The 27,744-nt window shown below is 36.3% G+C and overlaps 2 protein-coding genes across 4 annotated transcripts in view; both read left to right on the top strand.

Moving 5' to 3' along the window:
• The first annotated feature begins 254 nt into the window (after nucleotides 1–254).
• Nucleotides 255–17,854, top strand: LOC115301829 (26S proteasome regulatory subunit 10B). Its single transcript, XM_029951826.1, has 10 exons — nucleotides 255–556; nucleotides 798–912; nucleotides 4,173–4,260; nucleotides 5,820–5,881; nucleotides 5,969–6,092; nucleotides 6,473–6,534; nucleotides 8,157–8,277; nucleotides 8,392–8,472; nucleotides 13,425–13,496; nucleotides 17,025–17,854. Exons 1-10 carry the CDS (start codon nucleotides 534–536, stop codon nucleotides 17,141–17,143), a joined length of 867 nt encoding a protein of 288 aa, XP_029807686.1. The 5' UTR covers nucleotides 255–533; the 3' UTR covers nucleotides 17,144–17,854.
• A 1,622-nt stretch (nucleotides 17,855–19,476) lies between these two features.
• STYX (serine/threonine/tyrosine interacting protein) overlaps nucleotides 19,477–27,744 on the top strand; it is a 35,810-nt gene continuing 27,542 nt past the window's right edge. For 2 of the 3 annotated variants that reach the window (XM_029952734.1, XM_029952732.1), the window contains exon 1: nucleotides 19,477–19,814. In XM_029952734.1, coding sequence (XP_029808594.1) covers nucleotides 19,758–19,814 — 57 coding nt within the window. In that variant the 5' untranslated portion in view covers nucleotides 19,477–19,757. The remainder of the gene's footprint in view (nucleotides 19,815–27,744) is intronic. The other variant, XM_029952733.1, reaches the window with a different exon arrangement.

Here is a 27,744-nt window from a genome sequence, read left to right as displayed (position 1 = left end):
ATTTAATAAAAAATAAATAAAAATAGATTTTAAGAGGAAAAAAAATAAAGGGCAGACCTTTAAAGTGCTTCCTTTTCCTTATCCCAACATATTCACTTACAGATTTTTGTATAAATGCTTAGGTACCAGTTGCCAAAGTCACTATAGTGCCTGAATCAAAATAAACTATGAAATAGCCTTTGAAAGTAAAATATGAATATTTATTTGTTATTTAAAATCAAGGCATTTTTCAACACACACTTTGTATATTAGTGATTTCACATTTCACACTGAGATTGCAAAAAGGGCATTCTTTTTTTTAAGGGAAATAACTTTGAATTATTACTTTTATAAGCCTTCTGTTGGCATGGTGTTTATAATCTAATATTAGTGTTCTCTCCGAGGGGTAAAAGTGATTATTTGGCTTCTAAATATTGTGTTCTTCATTGTAGAGAGTATTATTTCCCCTTTTGAGTGTTTATATAACACTTTTTGTTTTATAAAATTAGCTTGACAAAAGTAAGCTGAAGCCAGGAACAAGAGTTGCTTTGGATATGACTACACTAACTATTATGAGGTAGGTTTCTTACTCAGTTTACTTTTCTTTTCACAGACAGGGAAGTTTTTATCCAAAGTATATACTTCTTGGGATCATTGAATATTTTGCCATTTTTTCCCTTTTACCAATTTCTAATTAATGTAAACACATTTTGATAAATCATCTACAGGTGCTTACATGAGCAAGTCACTTGTACTCTGTCTGCAGGCTGAGAGAAAATACACGTTGTAAAAGAAAAATACATAACCTGTCGTTTTAGGTATTTGCCGAGAGAGGTGGACCCACTGGTCTATAACATGTCTCATGAGGACCCTGGGAATGTTTCCTATTCTGAGATTGGAGGACTGTCGGAACAGATTCGGGAATTAAGAGAGGTTGGTAGTGTGTGCTTTGTTCTTTGAACTTAACTAATAAATAGTATTGGTTTATGATACCCAAAGAGAGGAAGAGAATGAAAGATTACTTTGTCCAAATTGTGGTTACTGAATATTATACATTTAATATTCGTGCTGAGAGAAAAATAGCACCGAATTTCTAACTATGAAAATTGTAGGTATTAAAAGAAAAAATAAAATTACAGGTGTTGTTAATTTGGAGATAATTTGGTGTTAGAAAAACCCTGCTTTTTTTGTGACAATAAAGAAAACAGCTAACTGATAGAAACCCAATGTCCGTGCCATCTGCAGTTTTGATTATCATAGGTTGCTGGTGTCAGAGCACAGTTAGATAACATGTGTAATACAGTTTTTCCTGTGACCTCATTAATCTTAGCTTCCCATCCTTAAAGTCAGTTATCTGTACTTTAAATACATTTGTTTTAAGATTAGAAAAAAAATTTTTTAAAGTAATCTCCATACCCAATGTGGGGCTTGAATTCAAACCTCCAAGACCAGGGGTTGCATGCCTCACCAGCTGAGCCAGCCAGCCTCCCATACCCTAAACATGTTATTTTGATAAAGTTGTTTGCCACCATTTAAGAAAAATACTGGCTTTTGTATGACATAAACCTTTTAAGCTCTTTGGATCAAATCACGATTGCTTGCTTAATGGCACAGATGGCTTCTTTTCTTTCTTTTTCTTTTTCTTTTTTTATTTGGTTAATGTTTGCTTATTTTGAGAGGGGAAGGACTGAGAGAGAGGGAGAGAAGAATCTCAAGCAGGTACTGCTCTGTCAACACAGAGCCTGACACGGAGATCAATCTCATGGACCTAGAGATCATGACCTGAGCCAAAATCAAGAGTTGGATACTTGACCAACTGAGTCATCCAGGTGCCCCACAGATGACTCCTTAATTCTCTTTAAAGGACATTACATTGTCCCATTGGTTTCATCCTAATTTAGGATGGCAGTAACATAGGAATGAATGAGGAAGTTGGTATAGGTTACATCATCTGATTAAAGCGTTAAGCCAGTAGTTTTCAGATATCAGCATGTTAAGTTTTCTGGAACCCTTATTAAAGATACAGATTCCGAGGCCCTCCTGCATGATATTGATGCGGTAGATTGGGGGTGGGACTCAAGAATTAGCACTTAAACAAGCATTTCAGGTGATTCTTAAACCAAATTCTTATTTTTTTTTAATGTTTATTTATTTTTGAGATGGGGGAGACAGATCGCGAGTGGGGAGGGGCAGAGAGAGGGAGAGGAAGAGTCCATAGAAGGCTCCAGGCTCTGAGCTGTCATCACAGAGCTTAATGTGAGGCTTGAACCCATGAACCATGGATCATGACCTGAGCCAAAGTTGAACACTTAACCAACCGAGCCATCCAGGCACCCCAAAACCAAATTAATTTTGCCCATACTTGGCAGAAGCACTAGCAATTATAAATAAAAGTCTATTCTCACTTTGTGGTTAGTGAAAGCAACAGGAAGAGCAAGTGCCTCATGGAACTGTGAAATCTTCTCTTTTACAGTGATTTGCTGCATCAGCCATAGGAGCAGAAAGAATGTCTATCTCTCTCTCAAACACACACACATACGTAATCCACAAAACATGCACATGCAATACCCTTTTCCATTTGCAGACACTAAGAATATTGATTTCATATACTTTTTGCTTAATCACACCTTGTGAACACAACTATCTCAAGTTGCTGGTATTATAAAGAGTTTAAGTTGGTCATCAAACCCTCACTTATTCTCTAGCTTTGTTTCCTGAAATCAGTCTTAGTAGGACAATGAGAGTAGACAATATGGTTCTTTTTTTTTTAAGTTTATTTATTTATCCTGTCATGGGGATCTAAGTCATGACCCTGAGATCAAGAGTCACATACTGTCCCAGCTGAGCCAGTCAGATGGCCCGAGTATGGTTCTTTTAAGGCTGCTATGACAAAATGATAACATATGGAAATTTTCTATGCCTTTTCTCATTTTTTTTTAAATTGTTTAATGTTTATTTTTGGGAGAGACACAGTACAAGCAGGAGAGGGGCAGAGGCAGAGGGAGACACAGAATCCAAAGCAGGCTCCAGGCTCTGAGCTGTCAGCACAGAGCCCAATGCGGGGCTCAAACCTACAAACTGTGAGATCATGACCTGAGCTGAAGTCGGACACTTAACCGCTTGAGCCGCCCCATCTATGCCTTTTCTAATTGCAGTTCTAACTTCCTAAATCTCCCCATTTTGTAATCATTTTGTGTTGCATTCCCAAATGCAAGTTAATATAGATCCTTTTGCTTGCTTCATTTTTTTTGTAGTGTGATTTTTCATTGAGGCATGATTTATGTTCAATAAAATGCATACTTTTTTTGTGAAGTTTATTTTGAGAAAGAGCAAGAATGTGTATGCATAAGCAAGAGAGGAACAGGGAGGGAGAGAGAGAGTCCCAAGTAGGCGCCACACTGTCAGTCGCAGAGCTAGACACAGGGCTCCAGCTTTATGACCTCAGCTGAAACCAAAGTCAGACGTTAGCAGACTGAGCCACCCATGTGCCCCTGCAGATGTTTTTAAAAGTTTATTTATTTTGAGAGAGACAGAGCACGTGCACCCACAAACATGAGTTGGGGAGGGGCAGAGAGAAAGAGGGAGAGAGAGAATCCCAAGCAGGCTGTGCGCAGATTGAACTCACAAACTGTGAGAACATGACTGGACACAAAAGAGCAGATGCTTAACCGGCTGAGCCATCCAGGTGCCCCTAAAATGCACACATTTTAAGTGTATAATTCAAATGTGTTTTGACAAATTCTATGTCCGTGTAACCATCACTTTAGTCAAGTATGTAGTTTGTTAAAATAACTACTACAGACTTTTAAGTTAATTTTTACATAATTAAAAAATTTTTTCTCAAATCTGCCTGAAGAATAATCTCTAATATAAATAATCTTTATAGGTGTGCCTGGGTGGTTCAGTTAATTAAGCGTCTGACTCTTGATTTTGGTTCAGATCATGATCTCAGTTTGTGAGATCAAGTCTCAAATCAGGCTCTGCACTGACAGTGCACCACCCACACGTGCACACGTTCTCTCTTTCAAAATAAATAAATAAACTTAGAAAAATAGCTTTAAATAGCATGGAATTCTAGATCTATTATGAATAACAATATGTACAGCTAATTATGCTGATATTTTACTTGAAGTAATTTAAGTTCGTCAAAATTTTTACTGACTTTTTAAGAAACATGCAACTCCATTTTCTAGGTGATAGAGTTACCTCTTACAAACCCCGAATTATTCCAGCGTGTGGGAATAATACCTCCAAAAGGCTGTTTGTTATATGGACCACCAGGTTAGTGTTCAATTATGTCTGACCTACTAATAAATGAATGAATGAAGGAATAAAAAAGTAAGGTGAAAATTTAAGGTGGGCTATTACAACCTCTCTTCAGAGTAAGGAAGGTATAGGAGATGTGTGTCTCCTCACTGTTCTCTCAGGTATGCTTAGTCCTCTTGTGCCTCATAGAATGTGCATCTTAACGTGCTGTGTGATTGTGGGGCTTTGGTCCTGTGTGGTTCACAGACCGCTGGCTGTTCCCGGGACACTTTCAAGGAGTCTGCAAGGTCAGACCTTACTTTGATAATACTGAGACGTTAGTTGCCATTTTCACAGTGTTTACTTCTGTACTGATGGTGCAAAAACAATGTGGGTAGAATTGCTCATGCATGAATCAGTTAAGTCAGTGGCATTAAGTGGTACGAGCTGTCATTGTGTTATTGACTGCTCACTCTTGTAGCACTAAACAAAAAAAATATGAGTTTTACGTTAAAATGTCCTTGTTGAAGCAGTAAAAATAATTTTTATTAAATCCTGATCTTTGAATAATGTTTTATATCCTGTGTAATGAAATGGAAAATGTATGTAAAATACATATGTTGCATAATGAATAGTTATATCTAGGAAAAGTACTTGAGCAGTTATTTGACTTACCAGCAGAATTAGCTGCTTTTCATGGAATTTAATTTTTTTAATGTTTATTTTGTGAGAGAGAAGGAGAGAGCGAGAGTTGGGGAGGGCAGAGATAGAGGGGGACAGTGAGAGCAGAGCAGAGAGCTTGATGCGGAACTTGAACTCCTGTATGGTGAAATCATGACCTGAGCTGAAGTTGGCCACTTAACCGACAGAGCCATTCAGGCACCCCTCATGCAATATCATTTTTTCTTTAAAACATGATTTACAGACATTTCTGTCATTGTCAGGCTGGTTATTGATTAATTATTCAGATTTATTGCTTTTCATTTTTTCAAAATGGTAATCATTTTTTCAAAAATGAATGAAGTTAGCCTGTTATGTTAAAACAACTAACACTGTCTGCAGTCAGTAATAAAATTTTAGCTTTCAACCAAAATTAGGTTTTGAAAACTTACATCTGACAACTTTCTAATGCTAACACTTACAAGAGGAGATGAGATTGGTGATATTCACAAATGTGATTTTTAAATAATTGTAGATTGAAAAAAGCCAACATTTGGAAGATTTTCATAACTCACTACACCACTAGTTTCCAAATAAGCAATACTTGATGTTACAATATGCATAGGTAAAAGATCCATTCATTTTGCAGGATGGACCAAGGATTATCAGATAACAGGTTTCTGTTGTAGAGTCTATAAATGGGGGTTGAGATCTTGTTGAAGATAAGTATTCAGTATGCTTAGAATTACAAGGGATGTTTTGAGTAAAATTTAAAATTTTAATATTGAGAATAGAAGTGCTTTAGAATTTTAAATGGAAATTCTCTTTAAGATTTAGAATTCATTTTGCAAAATTTATTATCTGAAGGATAGTATTTTTAAAAGGGTTTTGAGAATTTGTTTTGCTTTTCATCTAGTTCGGACTTATCATTTTAGGTACAGGAAAAACGCTCTTGGCAAGAGCTGTTGCTAGCCAGCTGGACTGCAATTTCTTAAAGGTAAAGGAAAGATTCTTTTTGTAGCTGTTGAAATTAAATTTTATTTGAATTGTCATATGTTTACCTTAATGTTTTTTCCTTAATCAGGTTGTATCTAGTTCTATTGTAGACAAGTACATTGGTGAAAGTGCTCGTTTGATCAGAGAAATGTTTAATTATGCCAGGGACCATCAACCATGCATCATTTTTATGGATGAAATAGACGCTATTGGTAAGAATAACACTTTTCAAAATTTACAGGCTTCTTGAACGTTTTAGGACATTTAAAAAAAATCTAAAGGAACTTCCCCCTCCCCCATTCGCACCATCTTCACCTATAATTGCTATTTGTATGAAGTAGCAAAATGAATTGACTGTTACTTTAAAAAAAATTCTTTTTTTTCCCCACCCCTAAAAAAAATTCTTAAAGTTTAATTTTGACATTGACAAAATGAGACATGTCATACCAAAATCAGTTCTAACTTTGTCAGTATAATTCTTACTACTTAATTCTTATCTTAATCTTTTTAACTCCAGACATTACCATTCTTTTCTTAAATGATGATTGTAGAGGAAAAGAGTAATGTATGAATTTCCCTATCATTATTTTAGGTGGTCGTCGGTTTTCTGAGGGTACCTCAGCTGATAGAGAGATTCAGAGAACTTTAATGGAGGTAATACTTGGTAAAGGAGGTTTAAAAAGAAGTTTGTATGTATTAAATGAAAACATGAGTCAAAATATGTATAATGGTTTAAATGAAGAACACAAGTATGAAATTTGAAAGTATGATCAGCAATAAACACATTTCTCTAACATTTCTAGTAAGAAAATGTCCATCAGAAAATAATAGGAGTATCTACAAAATCCCATTTTATGTACTGCTATACTTTTCATGTATTTTGAACAGGCCAACCATTTAGATATTGAAATTGTATATTGTTCTTCTGATAATTCACATTCTGGGAACGTGATCTTGTGCTAGTTTTTAAGACGTTTTATGAGTAATGGACATATTAAAACCGGTGGCAATAAATGAGTTATAATTATGAATGAGGCTGCTCTAAAAATCACTAATACTTTTCTCTCTTGCTTTATTGCTGAGAATAAGAAGAAACTAAAATAGTTTTGATAATTGTAGAAGATGGATGATGGAATTTTAGAATGTACAGAAAGCTTTTCCTCACTCCAAATTCTGTGAAAGCGATGGCAAGATTCCATACACATTTTTCAACTTCTACAAAGTCAAGCTAGGTAGCATAGGTAATACAGTGTCAAAAAACTATTTCAGTAGGAATATTTGAAAATTGCTTTTTGTAAATCATAATCTGACCAGAATACATACAGTATTTTCAAGTTAATCATTGACTCTTAGAAACCTTAAATTGAGGTGTTTTAAGACAACACAGATGCTAGTCTTATTCAAGTAATTGATATGTTGTCTGGTAACATATTTTAGAAAAGAAATAGACATATTGTTAAGCTAGCTGTAGTTAAAAAGAATTTTTTTTAATATTTATTTTTGAGAGACAGAAACAGAATGTGAACAAGAGAGGGGCAGAGAGAGAGGGAGACACAGTATTTGAAGCAAGCTCCAGGCTCTGAGCTATCAGCACAGGGCCTGATGTGGGGCTCAACCCCACAAAGCACAAGGTCATGACCTGAGCTGATGTCGGATGCTTAACCGACTGAGCCATCCAGGTGCCTCATGCTAGCTATATTTTACAGTGTTTGTTGAATGCAGTTAGGCTTTTCAATATTTATTCAAGAAAACTTTAGGAATTGAAGGAAATACATTTAGTGTCTCAGTATTTCTATGTATGGTAGAATTATTTGAAAGCTAATAGATTTATTATCAAGCTTGTAGAAATGTCATTGTGTCTGCTAACTTAAATGTAAATTTTATATGTGGCTAACATAATAGATACATTAGATTTTATTAATTGTGTTTATTTTAAAAAGGAGCTATGAAAACAATTTGAATGTTGGAAATTAGATCTACATAGTTTAGTTTTATAACTCTTGACTAGATTGAAACCTTCAGATTTATTAGAACCTTTTTGATAGCTATCAGAAGGTATATAATTAAATATCTTGGAAATTTGAGGCTAGAAAATAAATCCCTTTATAAGAGAAAGAAAAGATATCCCATCAAGTGGTCATTCTCAAGATTCCATACTATCTGTAGACAATATATTTTATGGTATTAGACATATAAAAGGTGTGTATTATTTATTTTTTAATGGTTGGAATGTTTTATAAAAGTCTGTCAATGATTTTTATTTATAAATTTATTAGTTACTGAATCAAATGGATGGATTTGATACTCTACATAGAGTTAAAATGATCATGGCTACAAACAGGCCAGATACACTGGATCCTGCTTTGCTTCGTCCAGGAAGATTAGATAGAAAAATACGTGAGTTAAAATTCTTTACCTGCTGTATGTTCTTTGTCTATGTCCATTTTTCCTTCCATATCTCTTTCTCATTTCCTACGTTAAAAAACAATTTCTTACAATTTTTATTTTTAGATATTGATTTACCAAATGAACAAGCAAGATTAGATATATTGAAAATCCATGCAGGTCCCATTACAAAGCATGGTGAAATAGGTAAGGAAATAACCTATTTTATGTATATTTATATTTGGTAAATGAAGCAAAATGCTTTAGATATTGCTGATAGTCTACCAAATATGGTTTTAAATTCTGCATACATCTTTAAAATAGCTAATGTTTGTTGAGCATCAACGTTATGCTAGGAATTATTCTAAGTGCTAGGTGCCATGCAAATGAACAAAACATGGCAAATTTTTTTTTTAATGTTTTTTTGTTTATTTGTGAGAGACAGAGAGAGACAGTGCGAGCAGGGAAGGGTCAGAGAGAGAGAGGGAGACACAGAAACGGAAGCACGCTCCAGGCTCTGAGCTAGCTGTCAGCCCAAAGCCCGATGCGGGGCTCGAACCCACGAACCACAAGATCATGACCTGAGCTGAAGCCGGAAGCCGGACGCTTAAGTGACTGAGCCACCCAGGCGCCCCCAAAACATGGCAAATTCTTGCCAGGTGGACATTCCTGTCAGGAAAGACAAAGTCAGTAAAATATATAGCAGATTAGATAGTGTTATGTGCTATGGATAAAAATAAAGCAAGAAAAGGGAAATAGGTCGATGGGTCATGTGAGGAGCCAGAATGAATAGGTATGTTTTTTAAATGTATATTTATTTTTAATTTTTTTTTTATTAGAGAGAGAGAGACAGACCATGAGCAGCATGAGCAGGGAAGGGGGGCAAGAGTGGGAGATAGAATCTGAAGCAGGCTCCAGACTCTGAGCTGTCAGCACAGAGCCCAGTGTGGGGCTCAAACACACAAGCCATGAGATCATGACCTGAGCCTAAGTCGGATGCTCAACAGACTGAGCCACCCGGTGCCCCATAATGTATATTTATTTTTGAGAGAGGGAGTGTGAGTGGGGGAGGGGCAGGGTTGGGGGTGGGTAGTGGATCCAAAATGGGCTCTGTACTGACAGCCCGATGTAGGGCTTGAACCCACAAACTGTCAGATCATGACTTGAGCCACCCAGGTGCCCATGATTATACATTTTTAAACGGAGGTAGTGGGGAGGGAGCAGAGGGAAGCCTTACCAAGACTGATTTTCAACCAATGACCTGAAAAGGTAAAGGGACTAGGTATAGATATTTAGGGGAAAATCAAGCAGAGGGAGTAGCAAGAGCAAGACAGAAGGTATATGTCTGGAATATTCCAGGAGTGGCAAAAAGGCCAGGATGTCTGTGGCAGTGTAAACAGGATAGTTGTAGTAAGTGAAATCATAGAAATAATGGGAATCAGATTGCGTAGAGCCTTATTGAAACCATTGTGCAGGAACTTTGGCTTTGATTTTATTTTTATCATTGGATGATTGTGAATGGAGAAAGGATATGATCTTACCTTTGTTATTTTTAACTGTGTAGTGTAGAAAATTAGAAATATAGAAGTGGAGATAAGAGTATAATGAACTTCTAATCCTAGGTACTCATCACCCACCCAGTTTTAATAATTAATAACTCTTGGCCAATCTTGTTTCATCTGTAATCTCTTCCATCTCATCTTACCTTATGGATTTTTAAAAAGCAAATCACAGGCATTCTATCATTTCATCTGTAAATATTTTATAATTTACTTACTTTAAATAAGATCATTCTGGTTGCACATAGAAGGGCAAAGACAGAAACAAGAGGATCAGTTAGGAGGATATTTGAATAATCAGGCAAAAGATGGTGGTGTGGTCCCAGGTGGTGCAAAGTCTTACAATAATGAGATTCTGGATATTTTGAAAAAAAAATTTTTGTTTTTTGAGAGAGAGAGCGAGACAGTGCGATCAGGGGAGGGTCAGAGAGAGAGGGAGACACAGAATCCGAAACAGGCTCCAGGCTCTGAGCTGTCAGCACAGAGCCTGAGGCGGGGCTCAAACCCACAGACCGTGAGATCATGACCTGTGCCAAAGCCGGACACTTAACTGACTGAGCCACCCAGGCGCCCCCGGACATTTTGAAAAATAGAAGTGACAGGTCTTGCTAATGAATCAGATGTGGGGTATAAGGTAAAGAGAAGAACCAGGAAGATGTAGGTTTTTGACTCATGCAACTGAAAAGATGGGGTTGTCATCAGTTAAAATGGGGGAGACTGGAAAGGTGAGGTTTTAAAGGGAGAATAAAGAGTTTAATTCTAAATATATTAAATCTGAGATGCCAATTAGAGATCGAAATAAAGATGTTGATTGGTAATTCTATATGCATCCATAGTTTATTGGGCTGGTTAATGCTGGAGATATAATTCTGGATAATAACAGCATAAAATTATTTTTAAAGTCTTGAGATTAGATGAGATTTCTGAGGAAGTAAATGTAGATAGAGAAGAGGTTCAAAAACTGAGCTGAGGGGTCCCTGGGTGCCTCAGTTGGTTAAGTGTCTGACTGGCTCAGGTCATGATCTCATGGTTTGTGAATTCAAGCCCCACATCAGGCTGGCTGCTGTCGGCACAGAGCCCGTTTTGGATCTTCTGTCCCCCTCTCTGTGTGCCCTTCCCCTGCGCATGCTCTCAAAAATAAACACTAAAAAAAAACCAACAACCCTGAGCTAATTCCAATATCAAGAAATTGAGACGAAGAACCATGAAAGGAAACAGAGAAGGTATAGTCACAGAGGGAAGTTAAACAGGAGCTGGTGATGTTTTACAAGATAAATGAAGAAATTGTTTTAAAGAGGGAGTAATTCCCTGTTAAGTGCTGACAGATAAAAAGAGTTCTCAGAATGGACCTTTGGACTTACTATGTGGAGGTTTTTGGTGACCTTATCACAACAGTTTCTTTGGAGTGGTGAGAGTCAGAGCCTACCTCAAATGGGTTTCAATGGGATTATAGGGAGAGGTATTGTATTTAGACATTTCTTTTAAGGAATTCTGCAGCAAAGGGAGAAGAGAAGAAATGTAGCTATAGTGGAAATGGAGGTGAAGATTTGGGAGAGTTTTCTTTAAGGTGGAAGAATTTACAATAGTTTTTTAGTGCTTAATGCAAATAATCAAGGAGAGAGAGAAAGAAATTGATAACACACTTTTCTTGAAGAGAGGTTGGCCCTGTCTATGAGCATAGACTTTTCATTTATGAGGATAGGAGGGAAGGCAGAATAAATAGATGCTGATGATGGCAGTATCCAAAATATGGCAGAAACTTGTAGAATTTTTCTTCTTAATGCATTTATTTTCTCAGTGAAATAGGAACCAAGTTCAGAGTGAAGATGGGGAGGTATTGGTAGACATTTGAGGACAGAAGAAAAGTTAAAAAGTGTTAGTTACAGTAGTGAGAGAGTGGACTCTGGGATAGAGGTCGGCAAACCATTGATGTGGTCCAAATTCTATCTTACTTCTCTTTTTGTACATAAAATTTTATTGTATCACAACTACTCCTAATTTGTTTATGTATTGTGTATGACTGGTTTCCCACTACGTTAGCAGAAATGAATAGTTTTGACAGAAATCATGGCTTGCAAAGGCTAAAATAGTTACTGTCTAGCCTATTACAGAATATTTGTTGACCTCTGGTCTAGGGGATTCTAGTATACTTGCCAGGCAGCTTTATAGACCTTTAGAAGTTAATGTTCCAAAAATAATTATAAATAGTTGATTATTACCTCTCACTAACTTTCTCATTGCTTAAGTAAATATAGTTTTGAGCTAGAAAGACTGAGCTTAACTAGGAATGCTAATTTATAGGTTTCTTCAATACTGAGCTCTTGCTAGGTGCCACATACTATGCTAACCTTGGGAATCCCTGCTTTCAGGAAGGGTTTTATGAACTTGGACCTGAGTGAAAATTAATTAATGAGTATCTGTCTGATCTCAAAGAGAAATTGACATCCTCTAAAATGCCTGGCCAAGGATGTCTCATCAGAATTACATTGTAGTAGCTCATACTGTTTCTTATTTCTTTCCTTATTCTGTATCAAGTCTGTAACTGCTATTTCAAACCAACAGTTCTTCATTTCAAATCTGTCCACTTAACCATTACTGTTACCATAGATCTGATACCTCACCTCTCAGAGCTTGCAGGGAAACCAGAAAAGCTAGCCATTGAAAATGGTTATTGAAAAATATGTGAGGGGTTGGTGTCCAAATTCAGCTCAGATGGTTAGGTATCCGACTTCTTCTCAGGTCATGATTTCATGGTTTGTGGGTTCAAGCCCCCCGTTGGGTACTGTGCTGACAGCTCAGAGCCTGGAACCTGTTTCAGATTCTGTGTCTCCCTCTCTCTGCCCCTCCCCCACCTCACTTGTACTCTGTCTCTCAACAATAAAATTTTTTTTAAATATTAAAAAGATACATGATAAAAATGTGAAAGTTATTTCTGATATTTGTTTTTGGTTTATTTTATGTTAATGTGACTAAATTCCATTGTGGTTATAGGTGATGTTGAATATGCTAGGTTTATTCAAATGAAAGATTTGGTTATAGTTTTTTAAAATTTTTTTAAAAATTTTTATTATTTATTTTTTGAGAGAGAGAAAGAGCACAAGCAGGGGAGGGGCAGAGACAGGGAGACACAGAATCCAAAGCAAGATCCAGACTCTGAGCTGTCACCACAGTGCCTGATTTGGGGCTTGAACTAACGAACTGTGAAATTATGACCTATGCTGGAGTCAGACACTTAACCAGCTGAGCCACCCAGGCGCCCCTGGTTACAGTTTTTGTAAGAGTCCTGGCTTGACAGATATCTCAAGTTTACATGTGCATAACTGTCTCACTGAATAGAAACAGGTTAAGATGCCTTTGGATCTTGATGCTCTTCTTTGGTTTTAAAATGTCAAAAGTATGTGTATTTCTGTTTGTTGCTGGTATAATTTTTGATAGTTAATATTGTGGAGGACTTGCTAAATATTGTGGAGGAATGTTAACAGAGATGATGCCTAGCTGATCAAATTCAAAGCAAGATCTGCAGTTAAACTTTCCATATGGGCGTAGATTAAGAAAAAGACTAAATTTTTAAACTAATTTCTGGTATTTTTTCCTAAACAGATTATGAAGCAATTGTGAAGCTTTCAGATGGCTTTAATGGAGCAGACCTGAGAAATGTTTGCACTGAAGCAGGTATGCGTTTAAAGTACAGTTTTTATTATTGATTTAGATTTATTTAATTTGCTAAAAATGTGTTTGGTGTTGTCTAAAAGCAGAGCCTAGGCTTTACAAGGATTTGGATACTTGTTTTTTTGGGGGTGGGGGGTGGGGATTGAATCCAAGAAGCAGGAGAGAATGGGAAAGTGCAGTGGAAAGAGGGAAAGCTATTGTAAGGGTGCTCCATTGAAGTAGCTGCTGTGTAGACAGGTGGGATTTGATTTGATGACATTTCAGAGAAATATATAGAATGCCTTCCAGGATTATCTGGCTGATCTATGGAAGACTGGAGCATTTATTTACCAGCTGTCATCCCCCACTAAATGAGAATTACCCTCCTTTGGGATGTTAACTCCTTTTTACTTCTGGATGCATTAGAGCAGAATGTGGAAAGACTTGCATGTGATATCATACTGGTCCCTGAAGTAAGTCCAAGACTGTACATAAGTGTCTGCCACAGCTGTGGCTGAAATTAGACTGGCCAGCACCAGGAGTATCTGCTGCAAAGTGGATAACACATTTTCTGATACTAGTCTGTTGACAATAAGCTTTGTAAGATTGATTTATGACTTTTGTGATCATGCAACTTGTGTATAATATAGTAATTTTTTAATACAGTTTTCTCTGGGTTGTGTGATCTTATTTTTTAAAAATTTATGTCTCGTACCAAGTGGCGTTAAATTTTTAAACCTTTGTCTTCCACACAGAATCTTAAGATTAAAAAAAAATGAATTTTTTACTGTAGATTTTATAGTTACTGACTTTCTTAGGTTGTGGGTGAACATTTTTTTTTTAGGTATTACAATTTGCCATTTCCTCTCGTTTTCATATCACCATTAGCATTCCTTATGAATTTAACAGTTTAAAGAGGCTGTTCAGATATGGCTTCTGATAACAGTATCTTCCTGGGTATCCTGTAACTCAGTACCTGGATCAAAAGTCTGTAGGTCTAGAATCTCCATTCAGATCAAAGTAAATCATACTCACAAAGCCCTTCTAATAAAACATGTTAAGTAGTAAACTTGGATGTGGCTTGAATAGTTTATGACAGTGTCTTTCCAAAATCTACACTGGACCAAATTATTAAAATATTGCTTTGATGAACTTGGAATCTAAACAGAAGCTATGTCATAATCCTAAAAGTTTATATTATCAAATGACAATATTTGCCTTTTGTTTTTGCATTTTTTCAGTTTTATTGACAAATAATTGACATACATCACTGCATAAATTTATGTTGTACAGCATGATGGTTTGGTTTACATGTATTATGCAATGATTACCACAATAAGTTCAGCTAACATTTATCTTTTCATATAGATTCAGTTAGAAAAAAGGAAAAATATTTTCTCCTTGTGATAAGAACTCTTAAGATTTACTCTTAATTTTCTCATAAATCATATAGCAATGTTAGTATAGTCCTTATGTTGTATATTACGTTATTAGTACTTACTTACTTTACAACTAGAAATTTGTATACCTCACATATTGTAAAAACATTTTTAGCTGGGGTGCCTGGCTGCCTCAGTTGGTAGAGCATGTGATTCTTGACGTCAGAGTGGTGACTTCAAGCCCCACGTTGGACATAGAGCTTACTTTAAAAAAAATAGTGATTTTAACTATTTCCAGTAAAGAGCTATAACTTTGGTATAGATTACAGTTTTAGCTTTTTAAATAGCCTGGGATGTTCACTGAAGAGACACTGAAATTGTTTAGTTTTCTTACTATTAGACGTTAAGCCTGTTTTGCTAACATATTTCTGTAATTTAAAGTAAACTTGATTCAGTTATAGTTGTCTTTTCCATTCAAATCCTGAGATTATTATCGCTTTTAGATTAGAATGTATCAGCCATTCACTAAATAATGGTGTGGAAACAGTCATGCATAAAGTTTAGGAAAATAACTTAACCAACTTTAGTTGTAGCCTTCAAAGCAGGTTTTATTTTATTTTAAAGTTTATTTATTTTGAGAGACAGAGAGAGCTGGGGAGGGGCAGAGAGAGAGGAAGGGAGAGAGAGAGAGAGGAAGGGAGAGAGAGAGAGAATCCCAAGCAGGTTTCACACTCTCAGCACAGAGCCCAAGCCCAATGCAGGGCTCAATCTCATGAACCGTTAGATCATAACCTGAGCCAAAATCGAGAGTCAGGCGCTTAGCCGACCAAGCCACTCAGGCACCTCCAAAACAGGTTTTAAAAAACTTCACTATTAAAAAAACCACAAATTTCCATTCACCTGATCTCTGAGTACAACAGAGTGGCTGTTTCCAAGACTATGTAGAAATCTTGGAAGATAGAAAAAGTAACCCTTGAATCTTTTATTCTACTCATTTTACGTAAGTGAAAATTCAATGTAAGATCTTCAGTGAAAATATTAGTACATAGTGGTAACTTTCCAGATTTAGTTTATCATGAATTGGGATTATCTCAAAATCTTGGATCTATATCCATGTCAAGTAGTATTTGACAAGTAACTTATCAATAACTTGAAAGAAAAAATTGAATTGTGATACTTGAATACAAAATTCATATAAAAATACCAATATGTACATAAATAAGGTAAATTTTAATTATGTGATTCATGTCACTGATTTTTAATAAAGCTCAATATTGACTTTATTTAATTCCTATTCTTGGAGCTTTTGATTATTAAGAAGGAAAGGCTTTCAGAATTACTGAAGGTATTTTGTGTTTTCCCAAACTATACATGTGCTCCCTCCTTCCAGGCAATTGTCTGTAGGATTAAGAAACTACTGTTTAAGAGTGTGTGTTTTATTGATAGTTGGGTTTTATTTAATTTGCTTTTTTTTAGAATGTCCTTGGATATAGGGCCAGGGGGTTGAGCTAGATTTCAATATCCAGATAGTTTTCTCATTGTTGTCTAGCTTTTGGTTTGGAAAATAATACTCAATATAGCTAAGTAAATTAAGTGAACAATGAAGGTTGTTTTTAACAAATTAGAACTACGGCTCAGAAGTAGAAATTTAGGCACACCTGGCTGGCTCAGTCAAAGGAGTGATTCTTGGTCTTGGGGTTGTAGGTTCAAGCCCCACAATGGGGTAGCATTTACTTCCAAAATAAATCTAAGCTCATTCACATTTACTCCACAGAATTAAATTACTATTTTCCTAAAGAAATTTTTTAATTGAGATAACAATTGTTAAATAATATTAGTTTCAGATATACAACATAGTTATTTGATGTTTATATATATTATAAATGAAAACTACAATAAATCTAGTTAACATCCATCACCACAGAGTTAACAAGGTATTTTTTTTCTTATGATGAGAACTTGTAAGATCTAATCTCAGCAATTTTCAAATATGCAATACAGTATTATTAAGTATAGTCACCATGCTGTATATTGCATCCACAGGATTTATTTTGTCATTGGAAGTTTGTGCCTTTAGACTACCTTCACCGATTTCGCTCACTCCCTCTTAGTTTTCTTACAATAAATTATTTACATGTTATATGTAGCAATCCTGTTGTTCTGTTCTCCACAGGTATGTTTGCAATTCGTGCTGATCATGATTTTGTAGTACAGGAAGACTTCATGAAAGCAGTCAGAAAAGTGGCTGATTCTAAGAAGCTAGAGTCTAAATTGGACTACAAACCTGTGTAATTTACTGGAAGGATTTTTGATGGCTGCATGACAGATCCTGGCTTAATGTAAAAATAAAGTTAAGGAAAATAATGTGTGTATTGGCAATGATCTCATTAAAAGCTTCTGAATAAAAATATGTATGGATAACATTGTAAAAATTAGTTAATTCAGTAATTCTACTTTTAAGATTGGTACGGAAGAAATTTGTATGTTTGTTAACATTGCATTTATTGCAGCAAAAGTTCTAAGAGTATGTCAACGCTTTTCGTATTTGCCGTGTGAGCATTTTGTAAAACATTGAAAGTAGTTTGAAATCGTAGTACAAGAAAGCATTTCTTATGACTTATTTTATATCATTTGTTTTCCTCATCCTAAAAAGTTGAATAAAATCTGTTTTAGTTCTCCTGCATATATTTTTGTCTTTTTTAAGAGTACATTTATGATGGTCCTTTTAGTAAATAAACTATTTAATAACCAAAATGAGTTCTATTTAGATTACAGGCTTTTGAATTTTAAAACTCTATACATTCAGTGTTCATAAGAGTGTCTTGTTATATAAAGCATAGATGTGTATGTCTATATGGATAATGGAAGGTCTTTATTTACTCTTCCTATTTTAATCTGTAATTATGATAGTGTGATAGACTGTGTGATAGTTAATTGAAATAGTACATGCATGTCCATAGCCTTTTTTTTAGATTATGATTAAAAGTAATATTTGCTAACAAATGTGAGTTGGTTTTCTTGATTTATGTAAGATGATAGTTCCCTTTTCAGAATATTAAGGTGTGGACCCTCTTTCCAGAAAAAGTCAGATGTATATACACACGTTTTTGTATATACTAATATTTAAGGAGACTTATTATTTCCCAAGCTCACCCTTTGACTCCGTACGTATCCATGGATACCAAGCTAAGAATGTCTGATGTCAGACATGTTGATGTCAGAAATGTTCAAAGCAAAAGTTCTGTTACCTACACACAATTCTTGTATCATGTGGAATTGAAGCTTTAACAGATTAAAATAGGAAATCATCACTGGGTGTTAACTGAGATTATCTTATTAAAGATGCTTTTTAAACAAAAACAACTTGACTCCACTTTCATAAACACTAAAGAATGTGCGATAAATGACGGGTAATCATACAATCACTTTTCAAATTAAAAAGGTACTTGCAGAGCATTGTTAGGTCTTTTCATAATTTTAAAAGGTAGAGAATAAAAAAAATAAAAGGTAGAGAATAGTTTAGTGATAGAGAAAATGGAGCACTCCAGCTAGCCATTTACTATTCAAGCTATTGAACAGTTCTATTTCTATATATGTTGGCAGTGTGTTTCATAAATATGACTATAAAAATAATAGTATGTTTGTCAAGGGAGTCTAAGTCAAACATTCGTGTGATTTCTTTTAACTTTATTCCGTGTAATTTGCAATCTAATGACTTTCTCGTCTTTTTACTTTGGTTTATTTTTTGGTTTTAAGAATGTTTGGCTTACAAATCTTGAAAGTGTAAGTTGATTTTTCCCTTCTAAGTTTGATACTCCTCATGTTTAAAATAAAATGGGTAACAGTATGTCTCTAGGCGAAAAGAAAGTATACTTCATTTCTATTAAGATAGTATTAACAGACTCAAACACCTTTTTAAAAGATAAAGCCATGTAGTTTAACATATATATAATTATTTCAACATAAACTTAGCATTAAAGGGAGAGGCCTTCCTTCAGTATGATGGGTGATTTACTGAGTGAGCTATCAGTTGTTTCTATTCCTTAGGATTTTCTATTGCCTTTGTTTCTTGAGATTTTCTAGCTGTCATATTCCCGAGTATTCTTCAAAAGTCCACCATTTCAATTTGCTTAAATGCGATGGGTGTTTCATTTTCTGTGTAGCATAACACAGCTTAAAGATGAACTCTTCACTTACTACTCTTTCGGTTATAACCACCACAGATTTCGCAAGATTCTGAGGGAAAACTACAGTTTTCCTTTCGGATGCCAGTCTCTGGTGGCTAGGAAGTTTGCCCATTCTTATGCTACAGATTTGCGTCCTGTCCGGGAAACGGCAGAGCTGGTGCAGTTTATCTCACTGCCTTTCCCAGGACCTTCAGTCGTTGCCTCCCTCCTGCCGCAGCCCCACCTCCTTCACACCGGGCGAGCTTCGGCCGTAGCTCCCCGAGGCCCCGCCCCCCCCGCGTCTGCGCTCTGGCGAAGGGGCGGGGCAGCGGCGCGCTGACACCTGGCGGCCGAGGGGGGCGGGCCGAAGACAAGCGTGGGCTGGGATTGGCTGGAATAGCGAGGGGTGGGAGGGGGGGAAGGAGGGGAGACGGTTGTAGGGCTCTTGCTAGTGCCGGAGCCTGTGCGGCCTGAGGGGCGCGGGTAGTCAGGGGGAGGGAGACGGCAGCAGCATGGCGGCGGGGCATGAGCTGCCCAACCTTCCTCTTCCCCGCTGTCGCCGCCGTCGCCGTCGGAGTCGCTGGGACCCTTTAGTCCGCGTGTGTTAGTTGTAAGCCCGTTGCTCGCCCGTCCGCCCTCCAGCCCACCCGCCCTCCTCCCTTTCTCTCGCAGCCCGAGGGTCGGGCGGGCCGGATAAAACTCCCACTCCCACCCCGCCCACAATTCCTGGGGCCGGGACCATGGAGGACGTGAAGCTGGAGTTCCCCTCGCTCCCGCAGTGCAAAGAAGACGCCGAGGTGAGTTTGTCCGGTGACTGCCACGCACAGGCCTCCCCGTACGGCTCTTCGGCCGCGGGGCGACCCCAGGCCCCAACTGTCGAAGTCCCCAAGCTCCACCGGAGCCCTGTTGCCTCCTGAGGACATCTTGGGACCTCGGGGAGGAGCCTCAGTCACTGAATTCCTTTGACCCTCTTGAGACCCCGGCGGAGGGGCTGCTGGGTCTGGTCTGCTTAACTAAAAGGGAAGGGCAGAATTAGTCCTTTCTCTCCCAGGCTCGGTGTTAAGGACTTAGTTTGAGTAAGGTTCCCCTTTTTCTTGCCAAGACAGTACGTTTTAAACCCCAATTTGAGGGATGTAGTTGGTGTCATCATTTCGCATGTGGGACACATGGCCCCACATGTGAAATAGATCTGGGGCCTGAACTTTCAAAGTGCGCCTTCAAAAAGTTTTGCAAAGTAGTTGTTTTGTCTTGCTTGTTTGTATTTTTGAGGGAAAGCCGTGACCCGCAGAATAAAATGTCACAAAGCTAGCTCATTTCAATCTAAAAACTTCAGTCATGAAACTTGTCCTTTGGAGGGGAGTTGTTATTGAGGATGAAATTGTTTTTAACCTGTTCTGATTTCTGATTTGGGTTCTTTTTACTCCACCTTATTTTTTCCTTGACTAACGTTTGCATTGAGTTTTCCCCCATCTATTTCTAGCTTAAAGTACTTTGTGATGTTGTAGACTACTAAATTAGAATTTTCTGAAGACTAATAAAGAGACAAGGATACTTAAAAAAAAAAAAAAAGACAAGAATACTCAGTTATGCCCTAGTAGGATCAAGAAAGAAGTTAAAATTTCTAGTTCTAAATATTTTAAAAATAATTGGAAAATAAAACTTTTTAGGAAACCATTCAGTTTATACCAAATATTCATTCTTTTGAATATCTTCATTTCGGGTTCACACTTATTATTTGGAGGGATCCTTTGCTTGAGATAACTAGTCTTTCAGAGTTTCATATTTTAAGAGTAGAATCTTAAATAGGGGGGAAAAGTTGAATTCAGGTTACTTAAAATTGAATTTCCACTTTTTTCTTTGTTTAATATGAAATAATGTGAGTGAGGAATGTGCTTTTTGTCCTTAAAAAATGATTCAGTGATTTTAGCCTGGAAGCAACCTTAGAAATAATATGGAACATTTTATCTTTTCAGGTGAAGAAATTGTAGTTTACTGAGAATATGTGTTATGCCAAGGTTACCAACATAAGACAGTTCAGGACCTCGGTCTTTTGGTTCCTAATTCATTGTTTTTAATATACCTCAATTTTTCCCCTGCTCTAATCTTAAAAATTCTATTTTAAAATGTTTGCAGACTTGAATTTAATCCATTATGTTTTATCCCTGTAAAAATGATAAAGTCTTACTGGGAATATAGCTCTCTTTCCTTGTGCAAGGACAGAAATAATGCTTAAAACCCAGTAGATAATGATGCAAATGTTATTTACTAAAAGCCAATTCATTTCTTTTTACATAACATTGGATGTTTGTTTTCTTTTGGTTGCAAGTGACAAAAACCTGCTCAGACTAGCTTAAGCAAAAAGAAAAGTAGTTAAATCCAGAGAGGTGGGGATGCAGCTGGTCTCAGGGACTTTCACTAGACTGGATTATGATGCTTCAGAACTGCCTCTGCCTCTTATCAGTGCTTGTCTCTAAGCATTTCTGCCTTTACTCTGGCTTCTCCACAGATAACAAAGTTTGACTGTCCAAGGTCATACCCTTACAGAGCTTACACGTTGAAGAATAATAATATCTCTAAGCTTCAGTATTGAAAGTCTAGAGGGTTGGCCTAACTTAGGTCATGTGCCCGTCCTTTGGGTCAATTCCTATAGCCTGAAAGGGGCAAATACAATGAGGAGCCCGGTCTATATATATACCCACTTGTGGCCAGGGGAGTGAGGTTTATCATTGGTAGTCCTCCCACCAAAATCATAGGAGCTTTTCCACAGAAGATGGAGGGTGCTTTCTGGGCAGGCAGAACTATAAATAACCATTAAATAGGATATATAGTTATTCATGATAAACTAATAAAACTGTTAGTTTTCTAATTTGCCATGAAATATGTAAAGTATCAAATGGTCTTATGTAGTTATGATGACCAGCCAATAAGAGTGTTGTACTTACACCTGGGAAGCATTTCAGGGAAACCTAAATTACAGTCCAAATGTTGCTTTAGTAAAATGGAATTCAAGTGGAGAGATTTTTATGCATGCTCTTAATGATTGATGTGATCAAGCCATGACAGCTTGATGAGCTTATTACTTCCATGTTTCTTGAAGTATTGATCAGGGCATTCTTTTAGGACAAGGCTGGCAAATATTTAGCAATGTTCAGATTGGTTTGGAAAAAGATTGTCATTCCTTTGTTTAAAACTCACTGTGATTCCCTATTGTTTTGAGAAGTTCAAACCCTTAGCTTGAAAAAAAATTTTTTAAATGTTTGTTTATTTTAGATAGAGCACAAGTAGGGAAGGGATGAGGGTGTGTGTGGGGGGGGGGGCAGAAGATCCAAAGCAACCTCCACATTAATGGTAGAGAGCCCAATATGGGACTTAAACTCAAGAACCATAAATTTATGACCTGAGCCGAGGCCAGAGGCTTGACTGAGCCACCCAGATGCTCCCAGACCCTTAATATCTGGAAGGTTGTGTGTGATCTGGCATCTGCATACCTTTTTTTTCTTTTGGAGATTATTTATTTTGAGAGAGAGAGCACCAGTGAGGGAAGGGCAGAGAGCGAGGGAGAAAGAATCCCAACCAGGCTCCTTGCCATCAGTGCACAGCCTGATGTGGGGCTCAGTCTCACGAACTGTGAGAACACAATCTGAACTTGAACTTGGGAGCTTAACCTACTGAGCCACCCAAGTGCCCCTGCCTACCTTTCTAACCTCATTATGAGCTCCTCTTCCCCTCGTTTTCTTCTCTGTTTGCCCTAGCTATGTTCATTTTCTCTCAGTTTTTGGGAGACCCCCCAGGACCTTTACATTTGCTATTATTCCCTGCTCTGACTGCCAGCACTAACCTTGCCCTTACCTAATTAATATTTGCTCTTGGATTAGATCTCAATTTAGGTAACATTTTTTCATAAAGGCATTCCCTGATTTTGCCAACTCCTCCTGTTCACCCCCACACCCCTATAGTTTAATCCTGTAGGTAAACAAGTCTCTAGCACTTGGTATTTTTATACCTCCTTGGAACAGATACCATACTGATGGTTTTCCTCAATGTCTATTCTCCGTGGTATGCTAAATGTTTCATAAGGGAGTTTATTCACCAAAATATTCCTGCCTTATTGCTCGCTATTTCTTGCATTTATCACAATGTCTGGTATATACCATCAGCTTAACAAATGTTTATTGAATTAATGCAAGAATCCTGATTGGTTTTGATAGTGCTGAGTCTTGTGACAAGACAAGTAGTTTCCTTTTAGATGTGAAGAAGAGAGCAGCTTACACTACCAGTTTCTAAATAAATTAGTTGGATAGTTAGGGCTGTTGGTTTTATAATTCAGAAATTGTTTTCTTTTCAGATAGAAAATATAATTTATTTCAGTTGCAATTTGGCAATTTAAATGGTACTCTTTCTGTTTTCTCTTTTGATTCCTATAGTACAGAGTAAAAAATAGGAATTGATTAATATTTCTTACTGAAGAGCCTTTAAATTTACAGCGTTGCTGTTTAACCCTGACTATACAGTAGAATTACCCAAGAGTAATTTTTAAAATTACCATTAAAAAAAATAACCATTCCTGGGCCCTATTATCACCTTCTCTGATTTAACTGAACTGAGATGGAGCCAGGTAATTCTAATGGCAACTATGTTTTTGAGTAATTGACTTAAAATCATCTTTCTTGAATCTGCTCTGTATACCCCTTTATCTTTTCTTTTCTTTCTTTCTTTTGAGAGTGCACATGCATTTATAATCTATTTTGGTATTTAAAAAAATTTTTTTAAGTGTTTATTAGAGAGAGAGAGCAAGCGAGTGAGTGATCAGGGGAGGAGTAGACAGAGGGAGATACAGAATCCAAAGCAAGTTCCAGGCTCTGAGATGTTAGCACATAGCCCAATGCAGGGCTCAAACCCACGAACCGTGATGTCATGACCTGAGCTGAAGTTGGATGCTTAACAGACTGGGCCACCCAGGCCCTTGCTTGGTATTTCTAAAGGTTATAGATTTCAGCCAGCCTGATCCATGAGATGTTAAGAATTAAGTTTTTATTTTATCTAATGGTTACAGCCTGTAGCCTTTGCTGAGTTTTACTTACTTACTGATCTTTGGACATTTTTCTAACATTTCCTATTTTCTAAGTGCAATTTTGTAGCTCATGTAACTGCATTTGTATGAGAAGGAAGGAGAGAACCTGAAAGATGTTTTAATATGCTGTACCTTTTAGGTCATATTGATGATTGAAGGATTTTCAGTTGTGAATTAATTTTCACCAGAAGCATGGTATATATCACAACTAAGGATATTTTGGTTTAGCTGGGTTGCTTTGATTGGAAAAATATGGTTGTACCGCTTGACTAAACCGATTCTAATTAACTATGGTAGTAACTCATAAGAGATATTGGGAATCTGTCCTATTACTACTACCGTATTTAAAATGATGGATTTTAGCAGCAGTGTGGGCCGGCTGAGATTAAGATTGAGTGTAATGTAGGCTTGGTTGTAATATAAGACTTCGTTGGTAGAAACATGTTCAGACAGATAGATGTCTTGTAGAACAAGACTGTGAGCATGAATGACTTAAAATCTTGATCTAGTATGCTAAAGGCATTGGCAGAATTGGTAGACACGGCAGGATTAAGATTTGTTTAGCAGAGTAATAATTAGGGCTAGGTAAACAAAGATGATGGGGCGCTTGGGATCAAAATCTAATGCTAGCACTAGGAATAGTTAATGAAGTTTTCTGTGAGAGAAAACCTTTTAGATTTCAAAGGATCCATACCTAATACAGCAAGTCTGATGGTCACAAAAGTAGGCTGTGTGCTTATTTGTTGGGTAGGTAGGAATAATTTTTCTTCTCTCCTGCTATACAACTTGTTTTTTACTCCTGTAATATTTTCCTTGTATAAATATAGCATACACGTTCCATTGTATAAAATCTTTCGGAAGTTCAGAATTTCTCCAAAGCCTCTTGTTTCACTTAAAACTTAAGGTAAACTCTGTACTCTATCCATATGGTCATGTTTATTCTAACACAAAAATATTTTAAAGTAATAGCCACTGAAGTCATTTTATTCCAAAAAAAAATTCTCTTGGTAAAATTGATATTCCAGATGGAAGCACATATATCCTGTGTCTTTGAGTGCTTTCTGGAATATTTATTGCCAGATATTCCCTAGAATTAATGTATTCCATTTCACTATATATGTCCTCCTGTTTTTCTTTTTTCATGCATAATTTTAAAGATTTGATTTTAGGCAAACTCAAAAGTGCACATTCTTTAATCACTTTTCTTCTTTCTTGCAGCTCTGACAGGTTTCGTCAGGAAGATAAGGCTGTCAGACTAATTTTTTTTTTTTAAGAATGGGGGAAAAAGAAAGATCCATAGAATCAAGTGCCATATATCTCCAAAATGCATGTCTGTCATGTGCTTATTCTGTGGCAGGCACTATGCTCAGTGTTAGAGGTAATCATGATGAAAAAATGACAGTGTTTGGCCTAAGTTCTTTAAACATCTTTTAATATAAAAGGTTATAACATATTGGTAAGTTAAAGAAGCATATAAATACTCATTTTGCACAAATTGATTACATTTCCCCCTCTCTTGGTTTAGAAGTTTTATACTTTATTTCTGTTAATCCCTATTTTAATTATAAAATAATCATTTTATGTAGTCAGTATTTGTTTGATTACTATGTTTGCTATATAGTTCCTTCTTACATTGAGAGGCTGTATAGTGTCAGTGTTTCTGCAGTCAGAATGTTTTAACTGAGTTCCATAGGCTCTCTGGGCCTAAAGTAGAAATGTAAGATAGAGAAAACAATACTTTTTCAAAAATACCTTTTGTAAGTTCCTTTATCTGTTGGTAGTAAACTCTCTGTTTTTGTTTGTATGGAATCAATCTTATGTTGCACTCCTGTTATTGAAAGGTGATTTTCTGAGCATATATTCTCAATTCATAATTATTTATTTCACTACTTTGAATATATTATTCTTCAGTCTTAAGGCTTTATTCTTGTAGTTAAGAAGTCAAGGACAATCTAATTGTCTTTCTTCGGTATTTAATATCTTGGTTTTGTCTGCATGCTCTCTTTTCGTAAGTAGTATTAAAATTTACATAGAGTGTAATGCACAAATATTAAGTCTGTAATTCAGTAACTTTCGATAAACATATACACCAGAGTAATCCTACTCTTCTCAAGATATATACTAGTCCTGTCGATGTAGAAAGTTATTTTATGTCCCATTTCCAGGCAACCCCTACCCTACTCCACAATAGGCAATGAATATTATGATTTCTATAACTGTAGTTTAGTTTTATTTGTTCTTGAACTTTAAATGGAATCGTGTAGAGTGGACTCTTTTGTTTATAGCTTTATTATTGAACATAATATCTAAAATTCACCTATATTGTACTTATGAGTAGATTTTTTATTGCTGAATAGACATTTGGGTTTTGGGGAGTTTTGATGAGTAAAGGTGCTTTAAATAATCTTGTGTAAGTCTTTTTGTGGGCTTATGTTTTTATTTCTCTTTGATAAATCCTAGGAGTAGAATTACTAGATTATAGGGCAGCTGTATGTATGTCATTTCATTTTACACTCCAGTTGGCAATGTTTGAGAGTCCTAGTTGCTCCACATCATCACTAATATTTGGTGTTGTGTTTTTAACTTTAGCCATTAGTGGTTATGTAGTGGTATCTTGTGCTTTTAATTTGAATTTCCCTAATGGCCAATGACGTTGAGCACCTTTTCATGTGCTGTTGTCCATTTATATATCTTCCATGTTGGGATATATGTTCATTTCTTTTCCCATTTAAAAATTGGGTTGCCACTTTATTGTTTATACATATTTATGTACTTTGGAAATAAGTCTTTTGTTGTGTATATAAATTACAAATATTTTCTATCAATTTGTGGCTTGCTTTTTTGTTTTCTTAGCAATGTATTTCACTGAGCAGAAGTTTTTAATTTTCATGAAATCAATTTTCCTTTATGCTTAATATCTTTTGTGCCCTCTTCAAGACATCTTTGCTCTTCCCAAGGTTGCAAAGATATTGTTTTCTTCTAGAAGTTTTATCATTTTTGGGTTTATGCTTATACACATACACTTTTTTTTTAATTTATTCAACAAATATGTATTGAATGCCTACTGTGTGCCATGCACTGTCATCAAGTGGTGGAAATATATACAACAATGAAGACAGACAAGATGTTTGTATATGAGGAGAGTTGAGAGTGGTGGGTAGTGAGGAGGGGTCAGGATGAAGATTTCTTTTCTTTTCCAGATATTTGTCTAATTTCTTTTCCTTATCTTGCTTTGGAATTGTTGGGCTGTTTATTTCTGGGGTGTGGTGTCTTTGACCTTGACTAGTTTTGGAAAATTCTTACTAATATCTTGTGTAATATTATCTCTCCTGTATTTTTCTCCCTTCTTTCTGGAACTTAGATTTTATGGAAGTTAGACTTTTTAATTCTATCTTAGTATGTCTATTAACTGGACATATTTTTCACCTCTGAACTTAGGTCATTTTTTCAATTCTGTTTTCTAGTTCACAAATTCTTTATTTGTGTTTTTCTCTTTAGTCTATCCACTGCTTCTTATTATATTTATTTAAAATTTTTGTAATGTTTTATTTTTGAGAGAGAGAGAGACAGAGCACAAGTGTGGGAGGGACAGAAAGAAGGGGAGACACAGAATCTGAAGCAGGCTCCAGGTTCTGATCTATCGGCACAGAGCCCGG

The sequence above is a fragment of the Suricata suricatta genome, chromosome 9 (genome assembly GCF_006229205.1).
Source record: "Suricata suricatta isolate VVHF042 chromosome 9, meerkat_22Aug2017_6uvM2_HiC, whole genome shotgun sequence".
Lineage (NCBI taxonomy): Eukaryota > Metazoa > Chordata > Mammalia > Carnivora > Herpestidae > Suricata > Suricata suricatta.
The sequence above is the reverse complement of the archived record's forward strand: the minus strand, read 5'-3'. Positions and strand labels throughout refer to the sequence as shown.

Excerpts from the sequence above, each read along its gene's own strand:
- LOC115301829 (XM_029951826.1), top strand. The coding sequence starts at position 534 with ATGACTACACTAACTATTATGAG. Across the intron at positions 8,278-8,391 it reads AAGATTAGATAGAAAAATAC|ATATTGATTTACCAAATGAA; the intron begins GTGAGTTAAAAT and ends TTTTATTTTTAG. Across the intron at positions 13,497-17,024 it reads AAATGTTTGCACTGAAGCAG|GTATGTTTGCAATTCGTGCT; the intron begins GTATGCGTTTAA and ends TGTTCTCCACAG.